Source organism: Phyllostomus discolor, chromosome 5 (genome assembly GCF_004126475.2).
Source record: "Phyllostomus discolor isolate MPI-MPIP mPhyDis1 chromosome 5, mPhyDis1.pri.v3, whole genome shotgun sequence".
NCBI classification, from domain to species: domain Eukaryota; kingdom Metazoa; phylum Chordata; class Mammalia; order Chiroptera; family Phyllostomidae; genus Phyllostomus; species Phyllostomus discolor.
The window spans coordinates 23,079,356-23,101,964 of record NC_040907.2 but is presented as its reverse complement, the minus strand read 5'-3'; the positions used below and the strand labels follow the sequence as shown (position 1 = coordinate 23,101,964).

The window sequence follows — 22,609 nt, the reverse complement described above, 5'->3', positions numbered from 1 at the left end:
GTCTATTTAATGGAACACACAAACAGAACATATTCTGGGCTATAGAACAAGCTTCAATAAATTCTCTAATTGCAATGGAATTAAACAATAAAACAATAATAGAACAATGTAAAGAAAATACTAAAAAACTGGAAATTAACAACACATTGGTCGAATACCACATGGGTCGAAGAAGAAGTCACAAATGCAATTAAAAAACATTTTGAACTTAAGTGAAAATGTAAACAAAACATATCAATATTTTTGTGACAGTGCTAAAGCAGTGCTTACAGGAGCAGTTATAAAATTAAAATGACTTACGAGAAATGAAAAAGGTCTAAAAGCAGTAATTTAAGCTTCTAATCTTAAACTAGAAAAAGAAGACCACTTTGAAACTCAAAGTAAGGGAATGAAGAACATAAAAATAAGAGCAAAAATCAGTTAAAAAATAGAGAAAAATCAATAAAGCTAAATCTGGTTCTTTCAGAAAGTAAAAAATTGATAAACACCTAGCTAGATTTTAAAAAGCAGCGAAAACACAAATTACTAATACCTAGTAGGAGATCTACCTGATAAAGTTCAACACATCATGATTAAAACAAGCTGACAGAGAACGTCTGTGAGAGACCTACAGGATCATCATACTCAATGATGAAAGACTGAACACTTGAGCTAAGATTGGGAACCAGCATGAAGGTCTGGTCTCACCACTAACATTCAACATTGTATTGAAGATTCTAACTAGTGCAACAAATCAAGGAAAATAAAAGAAAATATATTAGATTTGTAAAGAAAAACTCTTCATTCACAAATATGCTTAAGGAGAAAATCCTAAGAATTCTAGTTGTGCAAAAACCAGTGCATAAAGTCAGTATACAAAAACTATCTCCATTTCTTTATACCAATGAAGAATACTAGAAAATGAAATTTTCAAATAGCACTATTCACAACAGGATAAAAAAATTTTTAAATGCTTATTAGATAAATTTAACAAATATAAGACTTGCACAAAGAAACATATAAAAGACTGTTGAAAGAAATTAAAGATGATAGCATTTTCATGGATTGGATGGCTCAAAATTACTAAGATGTAAATTCTGTGCAAATTGAGTTATAGATTCAGGACAGCCCCAGCAGGCCTTTCCATAGAAATTGACAAGTTGATTCTAAAACTTATATGGAAATGCAAATGACAATTTTGATAAAGAACAAAGCTACAGGACTTAACACTCCTGATTTCAAGACTCACTATAAAGCTAATAATCAAAATAATTAGTACTGATATAAAAACAGACACATAAATCAGTGGAACAAAACACAGAGTTTCAGAAATAGACACATACGAGTATATAATTGATTGACTTTAACAAAGGTACCAATGTAATTCAATAGGGAAAGCTAATATTTTTGTAAGAGCAGTACTGGAAACAGGTATCCACATACAAAAAAATAAACATTGATGCTTGCCTCAACTCATACATTAAAAATGATCTCAAAATGGATTACAGACAAATATAAAAGCTAAAACTATAAAACAAGAAAACATAAAGAATATTTTAATTAGCAAATGTTCCTAATCAAAGATTTTTAGATACTAAGAAGCATGAACAGTAAAAGAATAAAAATTGATAAAGTGAACTTTCTCAAAATTAAAAAGTTTTGTTCTCACAGCCCTGGCTGGTGTAGCTCAGTGGATTGAGCGCGGGCTGCGAACCAAAGTGTCACAGGTTCGATTCCCAGTCAGGATACATGCCTGGGTTGCAGGCCATGACCCCCAGCAACTGCACATTGATGTTTCTCTCTCTCTTTCTCCCTCCCTTCCCTGTCTAAAAAATAAATAAATAAAATCTAAAAAAAAAAAAAAAAAGTTTTGTTCTCCACCAAAGAAAATAAAAAAGAAAATCACAAAATAGAAGCAAATTTCATATTTAATAAAAGAATTATATTCATAATTCACTTAAGTACTATAAGTGTTCTCTATTATACATTCATAATAGAAAATGAATAGGTACATATTATGAATATATAACAGAAAACACTTATCAAGTCAGTACGATGATAACAACCCAATTTTTTAAAATGTTCAATAGTTTTGAACAGACCCAAAAAGAAGATGAAGGAACAGCAAACAGGCATATGAAAAAATGCCCAACATCATTAGTCATTAGAAAAATACAAATTAAACCCACGATATACCACTACAAACTCATTAGAATGGCTAAAATTAAAAATCAACAATACCAAGTGTTGACAACGTCATGGAGCAAATGGAACTCACACACCACTGGTGGGAATTCAAAAGGTTACACCCACTTCAGGAAACAGTTTGGTAGCTTCTTACAAAGTTAAAAATACACATATCTTAAGACCTAGCAATCCCACTCCTAGATACTTTTCCTCAAAAGTATTAGCACAGATTTATAATAGACTATTCATAGCAACTTTTTAAAAAATAGCCACAAATGGGAAACAACCCAAACTTCCATATACTGTTAAATAGTTAAACAAACTGTTGTCTGTCCATACAATGAAATGCTACCCAGAAATAAAAAGGAATGAACTGCTGATACATCCAACACATGGACGAATCTCTAAAACATTATGCTAAGTGAAGGAAACCAGACACAGAAGACTGCAAATTATATGATTCCATTTAAACGAAGATTTAGAAAAGGCAAAACAGTATGGTTTTGCCTAGATCTGCAAAGCAGACTGGTGGCTATCGGGAGTTGGAGATGAAGATTAATTACAAAAGGTCACAAGGAAAGCTTCTGTGGCAGTTCGAGTACTATGATTGTGATGGTAGTCCACACTGAATACATGCAAAGCCATCAAACTGTAGACTTAAAATACATACAATTTTAAATATAATTATAAAAATAGAGCTAAAAAGAAGGCTATTACTTTCTTATTTCTGGTATAGGAAAGCCCTGTTGATATTAAAAAAACAGTCCACGTGGACTTCACTATTATACTATATTATATATACTAGTGACCCTCATTATAAAAAGCTTTTTAAAATAAACAAAACAAAAACCCTCAATTACAGAAACAAAATAAAAAAGTCCCTGCCGAAAGAAATGTAAAATATAAGATATGGTTCTTTTTTTTTAATTTTTGTAAGAGTTTTAGTTGATCCCAAACTGACAATAGTTACAAGGAAACCAGATCTCAAATGCTTCCCAAGATACTGTTCTTGACTTTAAGAAACAACAACAAAAGCACACACATACAAAAATAAAAACACGAGGTTGTAAAACAATGTATGGAAGTCCCCGATCTAGCTGACACAGAATTTTGTAAACTGCAGGAACTAACTGACACTTATAGAATGAAGGAACAAAAAGAAAAGAAAAATTAAGCTACTGCTTACTCTTCGTCTGGGCTGGGGGAAGCCATCTCTGTGTCGCCTTCTTGTTCGGGAACGTGCCTGGATTCCCTGTCCTTTATTCAATGGGTCAAAGGATTCTATAATAATCAGCAGAAAGCATAATGTGAGATAAATAACTCACTGACTTAAACTAAGACTGAGGAAGAAAATATCAGATAACAGTTACTTTATTCAGAATTTTGTTTGTGATAAGACTTTTAATACTTAAGAGAAATAAAGGCTGTTGCTATTAAGAGTTCATTATCAAGAAAAACTCCTTGACAATTACTGTGGGAAAGCTTTAAAAAGACAACAAATTAACTACTTATAAGAATAACATGATACAAATTAGCATGCTCAAAGGCAGTGACCATTTGTGCACACATTATAACTGCTTCATTATGACAACTGACAGTTGTACCAATATTCTAAAATAAAGGACTTTCAGTAGACATTGCCCAAACCTGATGGAAAATCTGCTTCCAGATCCTGTTCAGTTTCCCCTTTTGAGAACTGTTTTAATTCTGAATCAGCCTCTTGCACAGCATTTGACTTTAAAGCATAATGATTCAATTCTTCCTCCCAACTATGTGGAGTAGATACTGCCTCAGATTCAAGATCACCACTGTATGTACTTCCTTGGTCTGAAATGGTTAGAAAATACAGCCTCAAAATAAAATATACTCTTAACATAGTCAGAAACTTTCCTGAAACAGCTAAACACCAAAAACAGATATGGTTGCTGGACTATTACCTAAGTATATTTAAAAATAAAGAAACTTGGTTACCGGTCTCACAGAACTAGATTCATATTCTTGGTATACGCTTTAAAGCATTATCTCAATCTGTCAAATTAGTATTTGAGGTATCTTTTATTGTTCTCATTACAAATTAGCACACAAATCATAGACATCTGGTGCCCCTACAAATAGCTAAAACTGCATATATTTAATCCAAGGATGATAATACTTTATGGGTTTATATTACTAACAGGGGACAGTATATATTTCTAAGATCCAAAATATATTTTCAATTACAAACCTTTTTCAAATATCTTGGTGTCTAGAAAGAGTTCCTGTTCAGAAGTTTGGGATCCTAAAGAAAAAGAAAAGTACATAATAAAACAATTTACAAGTATACACAAAGCAAACCGCATCTCAAATAAAATGCACTATATATACATGATTCACATGAGGGAATTCTAACTAAACAGCCTTCATATGCAGAAAAGAATGTTTCATTAATAGCTCTGGCTGGGTAGCTCAATTGGTTAGAGCATCTTTGAAATAAACCAAGGTTGTGGGTTCAATTCCTGGTCAGGGTACATATAAGCAACAACCAATAAGTAAATGCATGAATGAGTAAAAGAACAAATCAATATTTCTCTCTCTCTCCCCTCCCCACTAAAAAATCAGTATTTAAAAAAGTCTCATTAATAAAAATAGGCATTAGCAATAAATGCAGCTAAACAAATTAAGACTTGTAATAGTGGTTACATTTCTAGGTAGTAGTATGAAAGAAGTCACGGCAAAAGATACCTTTCTTTTGGATTTTGCACTCATGAACTACCTGAAATTCATTTTTTCCTCATGATGCATACACATTCAAATTTATTCACAGATTGACACATCTGTTTTAAATTGCTTTCTGCCCTCTAAAATGTAATATGCTTTAGTACTGCGTTGGAAAGCTGATAGATTTAGAACATAAGTTACACGAGCAACCTACACATTGAACTAAAAAGAACACAGCTCTATCAATTACACACTGCTTTAAAAGTAAAAAGCTTAAGGATTCAAAGTATTAACCATTTTTTAAAAACCCAGAAAAACTGCTTCTTCACCTGAAATCAAAGATAAGTTAGCTATATCCCTTCAGTTGAAATTAATTTTTCCCTCCTTTACGTTTTTTAGAACATATTTTATTGATTATGCTATTAGTTGTCCCGTTTTCACCCTCATTATTCCCCTCCACCCTGCCCCCCCCCCATTCATCCCACTTAGTTCACGTCCATAGGTCGTACGCCTAAGTTCTTGGCTTCTCCATTTCCTATACTATTCTTCACCTCCCCCTATTTTCTAACTATTATTTATGCTACTTATTCCCTGGGCCTTCTCCCCCATCCCTCCCCGCTAATAACCCTCCATGTGATCTCCATTTCTGTGATTCTTTTCCTGTTCTAGTTGTTTGCTTAGTTTGTTTTTGTTTTGTTTTAGGTTCAGTTGTTGATAGTTGTAAGCTTGTTGTCATTTTACTGTTCATATTTTTGACCTTCCACTTTTTCTTAGGTTAAGTCCCTTTAACATTTCATATAATAAGGGCTTGGTGATGATGAGCTCCTTTAACTTGACCTTATCTGGGAAGCACTTTATCTGCCCTTCCATTCTAAATGATAGTTTTGCTGGATAGAGTAATCTTGGATGTAGGTCCTTGCCTTTCATGACTTTGAATACTTTTTTCCAGCCCCTTCTTGCCTGTAAGGTTTCTTTTGAGAAATCAGCCAATAGTCTGATGGGAACTCCTTTGTAGGTAACTGTCTCCTTTTCTCTTGCTGCTTTTAAGATTCTCTCTTTATCTTTAATCCTGGATAATGTAATTATGATGTGCCTTGGTGTGTCCTCTTCAGGGTCCAATTTATTCGGGACCTTCTGAGCTTCCTGGACCTCCTGGAAGTCTATTTCCTTTGCCAGACTGGTGAAGTTTTCCTTTATTATTTTTTCAAGTAAGTTTTCAATTTCTTGCTCTTCCTCTTCTCCTTGCACCCCTATGATTTGGATGTTAGAACGTTTCAAGTTGTCCAGGAGGTTCCTAAGCCTTTCCTCATTTTTTTTGAATTCTTGTGTTTTCATTCTGTTCTGGTTGAATGCTTATTTCTTCCTTCTGGTCCAAACCGTTGATCTGAGTTCCACTTTCCTTCCCTTCACTGTTGGTTCACTGTACACTTTCCTTTATTTCACTTTTCATAGCCTTCATTTTTTCCTGTTTTGCAACCATACTCAGCCCTTTCTGTGACCATCCTAATTAGCAGTGTTTTGAACTCTGCATCTGATACCTTGGCTATTTCTTCATTGCTTAGTTGTATTTTTTCTGGAGATTTGATCTGTTCTTTCATTTGGGCCATATTTTTTCCTCTGTGCAGCTGTCACATTGTGAAGGGTGGAGCCTTGGGTATTCACCAGGTTGGGGTAACCCAATTCACTGCATTGTTGTGGTGTATGTGAGGGAGGGGTCCAAGAGGGAACAATGCTGCTTGCTGGGTTCTCAGCCAGCTTTGTCACTTTCCACACTAGCCACTAGCAAATTGGGCCCTTCTGGTGCTGATTCCCAGATGGATGGGTTTGTGTACATTCTAGGACCTTGTAAATCTCTCCAATAAACTCTCCTGTGAGGCCAGGAGTTCCTCCTGCCACTTCAACCCCCACAGGTTTTTTCAGTCAGAGATTTTGAGGCTCTATTCTCCCGAGGTGGAACCCTGGGTTTCACAGTCTGTCTCGTTCCCCAGTTGTTCCCATTTTATCTGCATGCAAATGTGGGACCACTTGGTCCGCTAGCCACCACTTTGCCTGCCGTGTGTCCTCTCTGCCCTGTCTGCCTGTCTCTGCCCCTCCCAACAGGTATGGATGAATGTTTCTTCTTTAACTCCTTCGTTGTCAGACTTCCGTACAGGTCAATTTTCTGGCAGTTCTGGTTGTTTTTTGTTTTTAAGTTTGTTGTTGTCCTTCTTTTGGTTGTGCGAGGAGGCACAGTGTATCTACATATGCCTCCATCTTGGCTATAAGTTGCCTCCTTTATGTTTAAACTATTTGATTTTACACTATAGTGATTACAATTATACTGAAGCTTAGTTTTCAAAGTTTTTCTGTCTGATTCAATTGTTTGCTAAGGCAAAATAACAATATTTGTATTGAGGAAGTACTTGATAAATGTTAACTATAAATGTGAACACAGAAGCCAATTTAAGGAAAGGTTTATTGTCAGGAATTGCTTGAACTTCCAAAATACATATAGTATCAGCATGTTAGAAGATCAAGCATAGGGACAATATTTTAAAACTTTAAAATCCACATATAAATGGGCAAGAATTATGAGACTATATACTAAAGATCAAACTGAGACCAGAAACAATGGAGTAACAAACTTTTCATCCATCACTCAGAATATGTATGATTTAAAAACTTAGGCAACACAACAAAAAAATTGACAGTAGGTTTTCAAATGCTACAGTGTTCAAAAAAATCACCTAGCATTTATTATGCAAAATCAAACCTCAGTGGTTATCTTTGTAAAAATTGTGACTGGAAAAAAAAATGCCAGGAAAGAATATTTTCTTGGCTCATCAATGATATATGAAGTCATTGATATAGTTCAACTATGTTAAACACCATTTCATTTTCTTTCTCTTTTTATCATGATGTCTCTGCTTATATCCAAAAATCAAGGAGCTAATTAAAGCTAGAAACCTTTCAGGAATCTACATTACTGAGTTTTGGTTAATATCATGTATCATTTGCTTTCAAGTCAGACACACCTGGATTCAACTTGTTTACTTACTTCCTGATTGCATAGGAAGCAAAATACCCTGTTTACCAAGTGAGGAATCTGAAGTAAATGGTAACCCCCAATAGGGTTGTTGTGATGATTAAACTCAGCAATGTATATAGTGTATTTGAAACAAAGCCTAGAATATGTTTAGCACATAAATGTTAACTATTGTTATCATTATTCTACACTCATCGAATGGGATTTATCTATAGGTTACTTTGAGCCAAACAGTGTTCCATCCTTTTACCAACATGCTACTTATTACAAAACAGGAATTCTTATATGGGGATCATGTCTTTGAATGCAGGAATAAAATCAGAAAATGATTATGAAACTTGGATTTATAGGTTTTTCTGGAATTATTAACAATAAAACTGTATCAAATATCAGGACTTAGTTTCCTTCATTAAAAAGACAAGAGCCTTCAGAGATATCAACAAGTTTAACAAAACCACAGACTTGGTATTTAAGCATAAAAAAGCATTTAGAGACACCCTGACTGCCCAATACTTAAATTACTTGAGTTACCTGAAAATGTGTAGGGGTGTTTTTTTCTTTCTTTACTTTAAAATTATACCAACCTCCCTGGGATAGAGTTTTCTCCTTCTCTTCATCTTCTGCAATCATTTCTGCCATCTCAAGGAGATCAGCTTCAAATGGATGTGAAGGAAGCTTTTCCTTAATGTCTTCAATACTCTCAGTGGCTTTATCTTCATTATCCATTGAGGATGGAATAAGCATAGGGACAGGCATCTGAAAGATCAAGGATGGACTGAAGGGTTTCTTTGGCAATAGGCTCATCACCTAAAGTATTGTTTGTGAGATGATTTAAGTACTAAAATAATTAACAGATCTGAGATATTTTTAGTGCTGATAATGAAAATAGTCTTGCTAGTTTGTTTTTATAAGAATATAGCCATTTAAATAAAAAGTCAGCAAGAGCTTTCCTGCAAACTAAACAAAATGTCTCTGGATTCTCCAAAAGGATAATTATCTAATGCACCATTGTTTTGCTTAAGATTATATTTCCTGCTTAACATTTTAATATAACTATTAACCTTAAGAATTTAGTATTGAGGAAAAAATACATTTCCAATTAAAAAATCAATACATTTTTCTTTAATAAAAAGTCATGTAAATCACAGTACTCATCCTTCTCCCTTTTCTAGAATCTAATGTTCTAATACACATACACACACACACAGTTTCTGATCTTTTTCTTTGTGAGTCATCTTACTGTTATATGAAATGTTATAAAAAAGCAACCTAATAGCCTTCTTTTCAGAATGCAGGGTACAAATAGAAGAAGTCCTGTATATATTACATATTAAATCAAATACTAATACAATAATAGCCAACCAGAGTCAGGTATACTTATTCAACAAGTGAAATTTTTTATAAAGCTGTAAAATTTTAATTGAGGAAAATGTGTACTAAATCAATCTTAGTGTCTACGTGATTACTCACTGGAACTGGAATTCCAAATGGGACTGGTGCATACTGAGTATACAGGTGAAGAGGTATGGGCACAAACACTGGTACAGGAACTGGCACCACAATGATCTGGGGTGGGCTTAGAGTGTCTTCTAATAAAAAAAAATCACAAAAACAAAGAGGATGAGAAACATTTTAATGAAAAGACATTTTTAAAAAGCATACAGAGATTTATAGTTCAAAAGAACTTTAATCAGCCCTGGCTGGTGTGGCTCTGTGGGTTGAGCATCGGGCCTGCAAACTGAAAGGTTGCTGGTCTGATTCCCAGTCAGGGCACATGCCTGGTTTGCTGGCCATCCCCAACTGGCAGCGTGGAAGAGGTAACTGATCCATGTTTCTCTGGTAGGATGACGTTTCTCTCCCTCTCTTTTTCCCTCTCTTACCCTCGCTCTAAAAAGTAAAAATAAAATCTTAAAAAAAGAACCAACCTGTGACACTAAGAGTGCACACAAAAGAATGGATTGAGTACAGCAAACCATTCACAAAAAAGTGGGTAACACAATGATTATCAATGATAAGAGGATAAAATTAATGAAAGATAAAGTCTAGATGAATGAAGGGAAGGAATGAAGGGAAATCTTGGATGAGGGGTACGGAAAGCTGTTAATATGAATAAGTATGTTAAAGAGCAAACTGAATAGGTAGAAGGTCCATTTTTGTGAGGATAAATAATTTCTAGTAGATAGTGGGGAGCTTCTACAGATTCTTTAGCAGAGAATAATGTGATGAAAATAGCATTAAAAAAGATTGATTTGGCTGCCATCTTAGGACAGAATTAAAGTATATAGAGTGTAAAAGTAGGAGGCAATTACAATATGTTGGGCTAACATGGTAAAGGCTTAAGCTACGGGTGATTGTGATACCTACAAAAAAGAATATAGAACTTGGAAATTGATTGAAATATAAGTAGGAAAAAAGTGGGAAGGGTGGAGGATTCATTCAATTATTCAACAAGTATCTACAGAATCCTTTCTATGTACCAGAAAAATGCCAGAAAAATATGCCAGATAACCATAAAATCATTAATGTAAGAGAAAAATAATGCCAGTCACAAGAAGTGAAAAGCTAATAATTTGACTAGGTTAGAGGCAGGAAATAATATAGGATCTACTTTATTTTGGTGTAGTGGATGTAAAAAAGGTACCAGAAGAGAGATGTCTGATAGCCAACCTACATAATACAAAATAAGTCACTGCTGATACAATAAAAACATGGGACTAGGTCATTTATATAGCCTTGCTATCCACTGTTGTCCATGGACCAGTAGTACCAACATAACACTGGAGCTCGTGAGAAATGTAAAGCCTTAGGACCCACTGAATCAGATACATAGTAAAATCCCCAAGTAATCAATGTGCATATTAATGTTTAAGAAATACTGGCATACAGAATATAACCTTCTAGATCTAGGAATTTAGGATTCCTTTCTAGTTTAAATATTCTGGGGCTTTCATCTGGCAGCAGGAGGAGCTCCACAGACTGATTCCCTAGTGAAACAAGCAGAGCTGATAGAAACTGTCACAAACAGCCATTTAAATTATGTGGAAATTGTCCATAGGGCATACAGCAAATGGAGAAACATTTATTCAGAAAACCCACTAAAATACAGTTAAGAACACTGGGAGTCTGTGACAGCTGATCCACCACCTGCTTCATATCCCCAACTCAGCCAGTTCAATGGACAGAAGCTGCACTCTGGGTGGGTGTGGTCAGGAAGAACGTTTCTCTTCAGTCAGCTCCCAATCAAGGATTACTATACCTTACCAGGAAGAGCAGGACACCATCATTTCTTATCCTCTCCAAATATAAGTTTAAGAAGTTAATTTCCTGCTGAGTGCAGATGATAAACTAAGAGTTCCTTCACTCTACCCAGCTCCCACCCAAAGGATGGAGGCCCTACTATAGGAATGGCAAGCTAAGAATAGTAGAGTCCAAATCATCTTCGTCCCAGATCATTCATAAGGCAGACTTCATGCTGGGAGGGGCAAGCTGAGAAGATTAGAGACTAGCACCTTGCCCAGCATTCAGAGAATTGGCTCAGAGACTATGCATGGTCAGGGGTGTGGTGGGGTAGACAAGTGGGGAGAGGCAGTTCATAAGAAAAGAAACCCTAAAGATCTCTTCAAAGGAACTGATTTTATTTGAAACAGAATATGGAAGAGTTCAGACCTAAGGGTAAAACAATAGTTCCTCTTAATTAAGACCGTGTCTATATAACTCTGAAGTCTATACTTTCTCCATAATATTACGCTGTCATTAATAAGGAAATTAAATGAAGAGTTCATGGTATGGAGTGATCAATTAACTATCTTCTCTTTGTCATAACTTCTTAAGTCTCAGATGGTGAAAATACCTAACTCACAGGGATGTTTTGAGAACTAAATTGAAAAGTGTATATAAGCAATCAACCACATTGTCTAGGAGATAGTAGGCACCCAATTAATATAGGCAGATCCCACATTCCTTTCTCCTAAAACAAATTAAATGAACAAAGTGCCATAAATATACCTGTCTGGCATTCTTTGTTTTGAGTATGTGGTTTGCATGAGGTGGCTTTAGTCTGTGTGATGGGTTTGCATAATAAAGCTTTATTCTTCAAAAGTCTTGAAGGCTGGGAAGGTGGCAGTTTCAGGGCATCTGTCTGTGTACTTGCCTAGTTAAAAACAAAAATCAGAAGATAAATAATAAATCAAATAAACCAAAGGAGTTTTCAAAAGCTTATTATAATCTCAGAAAATACTATAATTTCTAAAGAAATTATACTGGAATTATATGGAAGACCTAGACATAAATATTCCAGTATTTAACAAATATAATATTTGTAAAATAGTAATATAGGAATATTTTTATAAAATACTGATTCTAAATATATCTAATTATCAGTTCTGTTTACCAAGAAAAATGCTATTTCTATTGTCAGCCACTGTGGATCAAGTACAAAGCTGGCCAAGTTTAAAATGAGAACTACAATATTTCTACTTGACTAAATTTTTTAAACCTTAGTTTCAAGATAACTAGAAATAACAGAATCACTTATGATCATCTCAGGACTTGAAAAAAAGATGATACGAATGTTATTCCAGAGTTCAGGAAACACTTTAGAAAACACTGTTTTATTCATAAGTTTCTCTCAATATTTATTCTTTTCTTATTTTAAGAGAAAAGAAACAAATATTAAGGAAAAAATGCTTATTTACAGCATAACCTGCAGCAGATAGAAAACAAACTACATTTTATAAATATTTTATCTATAATCTAACTATATTACAAATGCTCCCAAAACCTTTTATGCCTGAATTCTGCAGGTAAGAAAAAAAAAACCTTCAGTAACTACATAGATAGCAAGCTTTCAAAAAAAAATTAAAGTATATAAAAGACCTAATTAAATAACCAGAAAATCCTGAACCTAAACAAAGATTAAATGAGCTCATGAAATTTATTTTATATAATAAAGAATAAAAAAGGGCAAAGTAACTTAGATATATTCACATGACATGATGGAAAATAAATACAGTGGCAATACAAATTAAAAAAAAAAAACTTACATCCCCAATGATTTTCGCTGTTACTGTTGGAACTGCACCTGATACAAGTTAAAATATATACATTTAGGATCTTATACAATCAAACATTAGCATTAAAAGCTGATTATCAGATAATAAACACAAAGTCTCTCATAATAAAAACATGCATTATCTTAATTCAATTCAGGAAAAGAGTAGCATCTGAAGTATAATATGAGAAAAAAGGATCTGGAAATTATGAAAACACTAAAGCCCTAGCAGCCCACAGTGAGCTACCATTCCTAATATGAATGCATCAAACATATGATAATGATCACTGATAGTAAAAAGATAGAGAACCACTATATTCACCTCAAAAAGGCTACATAAATGCGTTCAAATCAAGCCATACCTTGTAAAACGCTGTTAGAATTCACTGTGGGCTGAGCAGCAGGAGCACTTGCTAATGAGACTACATTAGCTATAACTGGAGTTGAATCTTTTCTTAGAGAAGGGGGCCCAGCTGAAGCAGCTGACATCATGGAAATACTTGCTGATTAAAATAAACAAAAAATTTAAAATCTCATGTAATTTATATGTATACCTATAAAAACCAACATCTCAAGGAAGTTAAATAATGCTTTTAAGTTAAATTCTATTGAAGCAGAGTCACTTCAGGACTAACAAGGTTTTTTCTATTTTTTAATTAGTGAAACTAAAAGGTATCCCACGAACTTTATCTTGAGTAACTATGGAGATGATATTTTAAGAGGCCATGTGACTTACAGTGTATGTCCTTTTTATAGTCTCAAATACATTTTTAAAGAAGTCAAGGTGTATATGTCCAATAACAATGTATTAACTGCCATCCTTTCCCATAAAGTTCTTAAAGAAGTTGATTCAATACACTCAGAGAAAAGTAAAAAAACCTTACTTTTACTGGGCTTTAATCTCAGGTGTTAAATAAAAAGGGATCTAAATGTTAATGTCATATGAATAGAAGGAAATTTATGTTTCATGACATTATTGACAATTGTTTAATGTTCCCAATCTGTAGAAGTAGTTAGTCCCCTACACTAATCAAAGACTAAAGTTTAATTCTACCTGCATTGTTTTGTGAAGGTGGGTCACACATACTTTGCTGATTACAGAACATCAAGATACAAAGCAGGTTACAGAAATGTTTCATTTCTCCTCGCCATTTTAAAGACTCACTGAGTTTACCCTGGCGCTTACAACCATCACATTTGGCCATCTGAAAAAGAAACGGAAGACAGTAAAGGAGTAAGAAAAAAGTTATCCTCGGCCTTGACAGAGTAAAATCAGGATACATATAACAAATGAGAAAATTAAATTAGAATTTAGGTCACAAAAATGAAGGTTAACTATCCTAAAGTGGTAAAAATACTTATTTATCAATCAGTGATTTTATACTAAACATACAAGTCATATTATAGACAAGCCAATAAATAGTAATTAAAACACAAAGCAAAATGAAAGACATACCTTCCTCAAAGACTTCAGAAGACAAATTCATTTTAGTTAAATAACTAATGAATAAAATTATAATTTTAAATACTTTAATGTCATAAGACTGTCATGTCTTCTACAAGGAAATTAAAAACAAAAGAAATATAACTTCACTGACATTAAAGTCTTGTAAAATCTTATTTTAATGCTGAAGAACATAATACATTTAATTTTAAAAGTTTAAATGATTAAGTTGTCCTTCATACTTCATCAGAAAATAAAAGAAGGGAATAATGTATGCCCTAACTTGAAAAACCCACAAATGTGAGTTCTATTTACCTGATAGAACAGAACTGTGTACTTGGACATGCATTCTTCACAGCAGAACTCTTCCACCTTTCCCCCCAGATTATTCTGTACCAATTTGGGAGATGTCTGTAAACAATAACTGCACATTTTACAGTGATTTCCCCAGAGTTTTGCCAAGTCATGTTTATAAAGCAATTTGCAACCTAAAAAAATCAGGAAAGATAAAACTAACATTAGGCAGAAATATTAAGTATCTCCATCTTTAAGTTAAATGCCTTTAAAAACAACAAAGTTTCCACACTTGGATCCTCACCAATTAGATCAAGAGATCAACACTGAGGATCAACGCTATCATTGAAAAAGTATTATAGTGCATCACATATAGTAAAATTTATTTAGTAAATCTTTTGTTTTATTTGGGTATGTGATATCACAATGTAAAATGTACTTTTTTTGTGCGTCGTGGTCAAAATGTTTAAGATCCACTAGTCTAATAGGCTAATCTCATGTAGTTTTAGAATAAAACAAAACACTGTAAACATGTAGGATATTCATTTAAGTAAATTAGAAAGTCTACCTCATATTGATTTCTAAATTCAGTTCATTCATATTCAGAAACATATGGCTCCTTAAAACAATAGAAGTAGTATAATCTTAGGATGCTACCAAACTTAAGGAGTACTCTTTAGAATCGCTAAAACTAAAAGATCCCTGTCAACCTAATATCATTATGTTTCTCACATCATCACCATCTTTTGCAATATATTTTGAGAATCTTTTCCTTCATTTTAACATTTATATGATATGAAGGATTACATTAAAAAGTGGAACCAAGTATAACCAAAATAAAAAGTGTTTGGTATTATACAACAACAGAGCAGATAAAACAGATAAATTTACATAATAACAGCTTAAATTATGAACTACTTTTGAAACAACCAACATGTTTAGTAGGTGTGATAATCTCTTTACCTTCACTACAGAATGACTTGTCAGCACCTGAGAATCTTACAGTCTCCTTTACAATTTTCTCAATTTTACAATATTCACACATTGCCATTACATGATTTATTTTCTTATATTCATCAGAACAATTCTTGCCACAGAACTGAAACATTTTACCCTGCAATGAAATAATCATTGAGTATTAATTAAGCATTTGGTTTATCTTACTTTCAAAACAAATAGTGTAATTTTGAGAAATAAAAAGCCAGAAACAATTTTACAGACAGACCAATTTATACTCAAGCCCTTTATCACTTTACCTTATAGTCAAGAAGCTCTGGTTTTGTGCCAAACAGACGATTACAGTGCTGACACTTAAGTTTTACAACACTTCGTGCAAACCCAACATGTTGAGATTGGGCAGCAAGGCGCTGGAGACCAGCTGAAGCAGAGCTATTGATGGAGGTGGGAGAAACAGCAGAGGTGTTACCTCCTCCTGCTGACACTGTTGAACTTCTAGGGATGCTCACAATTACTTGGCCCTGAGACAAGGGCACTACTGAAGAATTCATTCCTGCTGGTTTGTTAAACAAATTCTGGGGGGGTAAAAAAATCAATCTCATCATTTGTTCAAACAAGGAAATACTAAGTATACCAAGCATACTTCTAGGCACCTAAGATACATTTGTGAACAGGCAAAAATCCCTGTTTGAGTGGCTTATACTCGAATGGGGTGAATATCATTTATAGCCACAAAAATAACAATAATTTAACTAATAATCTTCAAAAATAATATCCTCCCAATAGATAACCTAGGTCAGCGATTTTCAACCTTTTTCATCTCATGGCACACATAAACTAATTACTAAAATTCTGCAATACACCAAAAAACATATTTTTTGCTGATCTGACCAAAAAAAGGTATAATTTTGATTCATTCACCCTAGATGGCTATTGTTATATTGGCAGTTGTCATTTTTTTATTTGACAATCTATGGAAAAAGAGGTCAGTGCCCTTGACTAAATAGTCAGGTATTGCATGTTTTATTATTGTGACACACCAGTTGAAAATCGCTGATCTAGGTAATAGTACCATTTAATTTTACAGAGGGCAATTACATGACATACCTCCAAATACAGGATGAACCAAAGAATCCAAGTTTAATAGAACTGAGATAGAAATTTAAGTAATCCAGGCACTAGCAAACACCTAGTAAGTTCACATTACTACTGTGGGTGATTCTTTAACAGGGGAAAGATTCCTGAAGCCATACCTGGAAAGCTACCACACAACTGTAGCTGCAGAAGTTGCGTATACTTCCATCTGACATGGCTAGGTGATACTGAGGGATTGCTGAAGTTTTACAACTGTTACACTGAACTTGTACACCTTAGCAAATCAAAATAAAAACCAATGAGTAATATACACAAGGGTATACAAATGTATGAGAAGATAAGTAAGTATTATTATAAAAGATAGGAAAATTCACAGGTCAAGTTGCAGGAACTGAAACTAAACTTAATCACATTGCATACACACAGAAACTAACTTAACATCAAAACTATATTTTTTAAGTTGTCAGTCTACCCTGAAACTGTAAGATAAATAAGTCTTGAAATAAATCAGGTGTGGATAAAAAAAATACATTGAAGAAGCCATATGAAATTATTTTGGTAAGGACAAATACACTAGTAAGCAAGCAAGTAAACAAACATAAAATAAACAATCAGGTTATAGGTGATATTTTACAACACAGATCTGAAACATTTTAAATTTGCCTTAAAAGTCAACTAAATTTGGTAAAAAACCTGTACTATAAAGGCAAAGCAATAGCCCTGGCTGGTGTGGCTCAGTGGATTGAATGCCAGCCTGTGAACCAAAAGGTCACTGGTTCAATTCCCAGTCAGGGAACATGCCTGGGTTGTGAGCCAGTAGGGGGTGCTCAAGAGGCAACCTCACACTGATGCTTCCCTCCCTCTCTTTCTGTCTCCTTTCCCCTCTCTAAAACTAACTAAATAAAACCTTTTTAAAAAGATACTTAAAGAAAAGAAAAGCAAAGCCCATATTTTTTTCCCAATGATTATATTCACAGTGTTTACAAAACCAATATTACCTGCAGAAGTAACCATTTTAACTCGGTAGGCAGATAAGCAATTAACAGAACAGAAAAGCTCTGTCTTCCCCAAGCTATTGGTATTTTCAATCATTTCTGCTGAGGATCTCAATGACTTGCAAAGTGCGCATGGTGTAATTTTGGCTGATTTCTATTAAGAGAATAAAATAACATTCATTTTTAACTAAATTCTAAGTAAAAGAATAATTCAAGTGTTTGTACTTAACATTGTTGAAATATTTTAAATTAGCAACTTTCAAATTTTTATGACTGCATTCCTCAGATAAATTTTACAAAGAGACTCAGTACACACATATTTCTGATTTTGTGTTTGTGTTTTATACAATATGTCAGCTTGTAAACTAGATGCTCTCTCATTCTTACTTCATATAAAACTAAAAACATCCCAGTGACATAGGTAGTATAATACCCTTTTACAGACAAGAAAATGGACTCTAGGAGTTTAACTACTTTCCCCAAAGTAAAACTCTGTTTGAACAAAAAGTCTGGGAATCAAACTGTAATCTGCTTTACTTGTAAATCCAATCTGTGTCTATACTACAGCATATATTAATATGTGAGAAATTTAACAGGTATTGACTAAATTATAATAAAATAATTTAAAACTAAGATGTTTCTAACTGTTGCACCTTCTCTTATAGAATACTGAATCCAAGTAAGTTTTAGTACTTGATACAATCAGGGAAACATTTGAAAAAAAAGATAAAACATACAAAGATGCTGTTGGTTTTTTCCCCATGAGAGCAAAAACAAGAAGTTCCTAAAGGAAGCTAAGCCCTTTTAGTGTGTTTGTACGTTAATCAGAAATAAATGGAAACGATGTATGTTTAAAATTCCAGAACCACTGCAAAGTTTTAAGAATAATTTAAATAAAATTTCCCAATCAACATTATCAAATTCACAAATGTTGGTTGACTGTACAAAAATTCACTATTCTTAGGAAAGAATTATCAGCAAATGCACTCAAACAGGAAGCCATTGTAAAGTTTAAAATGTAAAAAGTTCTTGCTATTCCTTTGGGTTTATCAATTTCAAAATATAACTTCTGATCAAAATTTACTAATACAAATCAAGTACAAAACTGCAATAGACATTACTCATACAAGAGTTCATTCAATTCATCCTCTACAAACCTCAAATTCACAAAATAATATATAACCCATATTTATTTTTTCTTATTTCATGAAGGGAAAAAAAAACCTTTCAAACAATTAATGGTAAGATTTTTATTTTCTAAATTGCAATTTCCACCATATGCATTTGATTTCAAGAATACATATGCAATGGACTTAACCCTACAAAATAAAAAAAGTGTGTGTATATAAATGTAAACTAACATACATTTCAAAGATTAGAAGGCTAATAACACCAAAAGGATGGTATTTGGGTATCTCTGAGAGATGCATTATTTTTTGTCTTTGTGTGCTTGTATATTTTCAAAATATTGTTCAAAAATATGAATCGTCCTGGCTGGCGTAGCTCAATGGATTGAGCACGGGCTGGGAACCAAAGTGTCCCAGGTTCGATTCCCAGCCAGGGTACATTCCTGGGTTGCAGGCCATAACCCCCAGCAACCGCACACTGATGTTTCTCTCTCTCTCTCTCCCTCCCTTCCCTCCCTAAAAAATAAATAAAATCTTTAAAAAAAATATGAATCGTGTATGAAATAAAGTCATACCTAAACACAAATGCATGAATAGAAACATATGCTACTTATAAAACTCTTGTTATAAAGTTAAAAGGCATTCATTCAATAACTACTATTTGTATATAAAAATACTAATTAAGCTAATAGTAAGATTTTATATTTTTGTGATGTTTTCATAGATACCACCAAAAAATTTAGATGCCCTCAAAATGAACAATATCATAAGGATTAAATATGGCCATGTACCTGCTTATATGCTGTGACACATGTTGAACTACAAAACTTCTTCGACTGCCCCTCTATCTGAAGCATGTGGCATTGCCCAGAGCCACTGTAGCAGTAACCCCCACAGTTCTCACAACAGTTCATGGTTAGGTTGTTAGCAGAGCGAAACTTAGAGAAGCAGGCATCACTGCAAAGTTTATGTACCACATTTTGGTAATTAACTTCATGTCGAATCTAGGAATTAAAAAATAACAACACACAAACAAGCAGAAACCATCAAAAGCTGTTCTTTAAACACAAAACATTATACTCCTCCCCCCCAAAAAGTAAAAAGAATAACTTACAACAGCATTCTTCTGACACATGCTGCATTTGGTTGAAATGCTATTAGTATTTATGGTAACCACAGGTTTTCTTTTCAGTTCGTACGTTGACAAACATGACTGGCTGCAAAAATCTTTACTAATGGTGGTATTTTCAAACTGGGCACTGATCACATCCTTTGGATTTAAAATGTCTCTAAAAATGATAAAATAAGCCACAGTATAATTCACATTTTTTTTCCTTTTTGTAAGCTAAATAAAACAGGCAATTACACTACCGGAAAAGGTCACTGACATTTAACATCAGAAAACCCGGGTTTTCTTGGATAAACTGATAAATTGCTTTGACCCTTAAGTTCTGTTCTATAAAACAGACCTAATACAGACTTACTTCATAAAACTGTTGAGAAAATCAGTATACTGAGTTTACAGATTAAAAGGATATATATAACAATTATCAGTCATTATCTCTAGTAGGTGAAATTTAAAGAGATTTTTAATTTTTTTCTTTAGGCTCTTCTGTATTTTCAAAATATTCTGAAAATTCTGAGAACCACTATCTTTTAAAAGTAAAAACACATTTCAAACTACACTGTATATTCTGGCATAATTATATAACATTGAACATTTCCATATCTAAATAATTTACTTTGTAGGCATCAGTAGCAAAGGCAATAAAGATTAAAATCCTATTAAGGCTTGCTACCACTCCACCCTGTATCTCACCACAGACCAGTCTTCCTACATTGTAAGTTATCAGATAGTTTAAGTGTAAAGCATTTGTAAAACCAATTTTTAAAAATACCTTGATAAAATTTTCTAGATAATGTCTTTGCCCATGAGTACATATTCACATGACAGTAAATAGACTGTGTTCTACACTGACTGGTGTGGTTCAGTGGGTTAGACATTGTCCTTCAAAGTGAAAGGTTGTTTGTTAGATTCCCAGTCAGGGCACACACCTGGGTTGTGGGCCAGGTCCCCAGTTGGGGGATGAGCGAGAGGCAGCCAACTGATGACTCTCCCAAATCGATGTTTTTCTCCTTCTCTCTCCCTCCCTCCCTCCCTTCCCCTCTCTCTAAAACATAAATAAAATCTTTAAAAAATTGTGTTCTATTCAACCCTGAATCTTTAGAAAAGTATACTAATAAAGTACTTTTTAGAAAAGATTACAAATATCTCTGCTTCAATAAAAGATAATAGTAAACAAAATGGGAATCATCCCAAGAAATACCTGATACTGAACTGTGCTGCATTATACAACTTCATACCTTATCTTCTATACTTCCAGACTACGTTGTATATTTTTTTGCCTTTACATTTTAAATTAAGTTTTACTGTATTTCATTTACAGGGGTATTTATTGAGAAGTTGTACTGAATAGGCACTCACTAAACTGTAAAGATATGGTGCAAGCATGCACTCAAGGAGCTCTAGTATACTAGGACAAATAGGCAAATGATATATAAAATACCACTACAAAAGCATTCTTAAAATATAAAAGAGTAGTGTAAAAATTTTGAAAAAATATGTATAATGTACTAAGCAGAAATAGAAATAAAGAAACAGTTATTTCAGACAGTCAGTGTCATGAAAGGCTACCGAAAAGAAGATGACATTTGAGCTGGAGCTCAAGTAGAAATTTTCTAAAAGGTTAAGGAGGTAAGAAATGGGAAACAGTATGAATCAGGCAATGGAAGTATAAAACAAAACATAAAACAAAGTATATCTCAGTTGCTCTCCAGTACGCTTAGTGCCCAATTACATTACATCTTAATTTGTAGATTACATGCTATGCCAGAATGAGGAACAATCTCATTAGGATAGTAAGAATTCAGAAATGGTGTGGACAATCCCAATACAGTTATTTTCTTCAGTGCCATCATATCAAGAAATCTAGTCTTTCTAATAGTATCAGCCAAATTACCCTACAATTTACTACCTCTTTTGTGTAGGATTTGAGATACATTTTTAAAAAAGAAATCATCAGGTCCCTATGACAAAGGAAACCTAGAAATTAATGACTAGCCAAAATATATTCAGTTTAAGTTAAATCCAAGATGCTAAGATATATGGTTAATAAAAGATTAAGAAAAATAAAAATGTTATTTCAATGACTAAAAGTTTCTTTCAACCTAAGTGATGCTCCTATAAAAACAACAGTAACTATCAGGAAGAAAATCTTTTCTATCTCCAGCTATTCAAATTAAACTGAAATTATTCTTATAGAGATAGACTTACAAATTAAATCTATTTACCTATATGGATTATGGGGGGAGGATAGTACCTGTGCCAAAATTAACCAGCTATGTGACACTGAGCAATCTCTTAAATTCTTAGAATATAATTTCCTTATATTTAAAATACAATCCAATTCAACAATTTTATAATCAGATAACCAGATTATTCCAAACTATTGTTAATGACTGTGTAAATAAGAGTGGAAAAAAGGTAAAGTGGTGAACAGGAGAAGAAGGAGCAGTAGTAGCTCAGCAACTGAAATAACATACAAAGAAAAACAAGACTGATTAGTGTTTTGAGGACTGAGGCTTAGAAAAAAGTATAATGTAAAATAAGAAGGGGAAAAGTAAGAAAGAGAAATGAAGAAGAAAAGGCTGAGGTGATAGGCAGGTAAAGAATACCTACCTGAACAAAGAATTGAAAGG

General features: G+C 33.5%; 1 protein-coding gene across 5 annotated transcripts in view; it reads right to left on the bottom strand.

The window, feature by feature from the left end:
* The window catches only part of ZMYM4 (zinc finger MYM-type containing 4), a 142,067-nt gene that overhangs the window by 24,905 nt on the left and 94,553 nt on the right, over positions 1–22,609 (bottom strand). For all 5 annotated transcript variants that reach the window (XM_028512785.2, XM_036025763.1, XM_036025762.1 and 2 more), the window contains 16 exons: positions 19,965–20,139; positions 19,642–19,854; positions 17,727–17,877; positions 16,887–17,002; positions 15,933–16,208; positions 15,640–15,790; positions 14,698–14,870; positions 13,993–14,143; positions 13,301–13,441; positions 12,931–12,968; positions 11,894–12,038; positions 9,359–9,477; positions 8,473–8,644; positions 4,391–4,444; positions 3,814–3,993; positions 3,353–3,447 (listed from right to left, as the gene is read on the bottom strand). In XM_028512785.2, the coding sequence (XP_028368586.1) occupies positions 3,353–3,447; positions 3,814–3,993; positions 4,391–4,444; positions 8,473–8,644; positions 9,359–9,477; positions 11,894–12,038; positions 12,931–12,968; positions 13,301–13,441; positions 13,993–14,143; positions 14,698–14,870; positions 15,640–15,790; positions 15,933–16,208; positions 16,887–17,002; positions 17,727–17,877; positions 19,642–19,854; positions 19,965–20,139 (2,350 nt within the window). The remainder of the gene's footprint in view (positions 1–3,352; positions 3,448–3,813; positions 3,994–4,390; positions 4,445–8,472; positions 8,645–9,358; positions 9,478–11,893; positions 12,039–12,930; positions 12,969–13,300; positions 13,442–13,992; positions 14,144–14,697; positions 14,871–15,639; positions 15,791–15,932; positions 16,209–16,886; positions 17,003–17,726; positions 17,878–19,641; positions 19,855–19,964; positions 20,140–22,609) is intronic.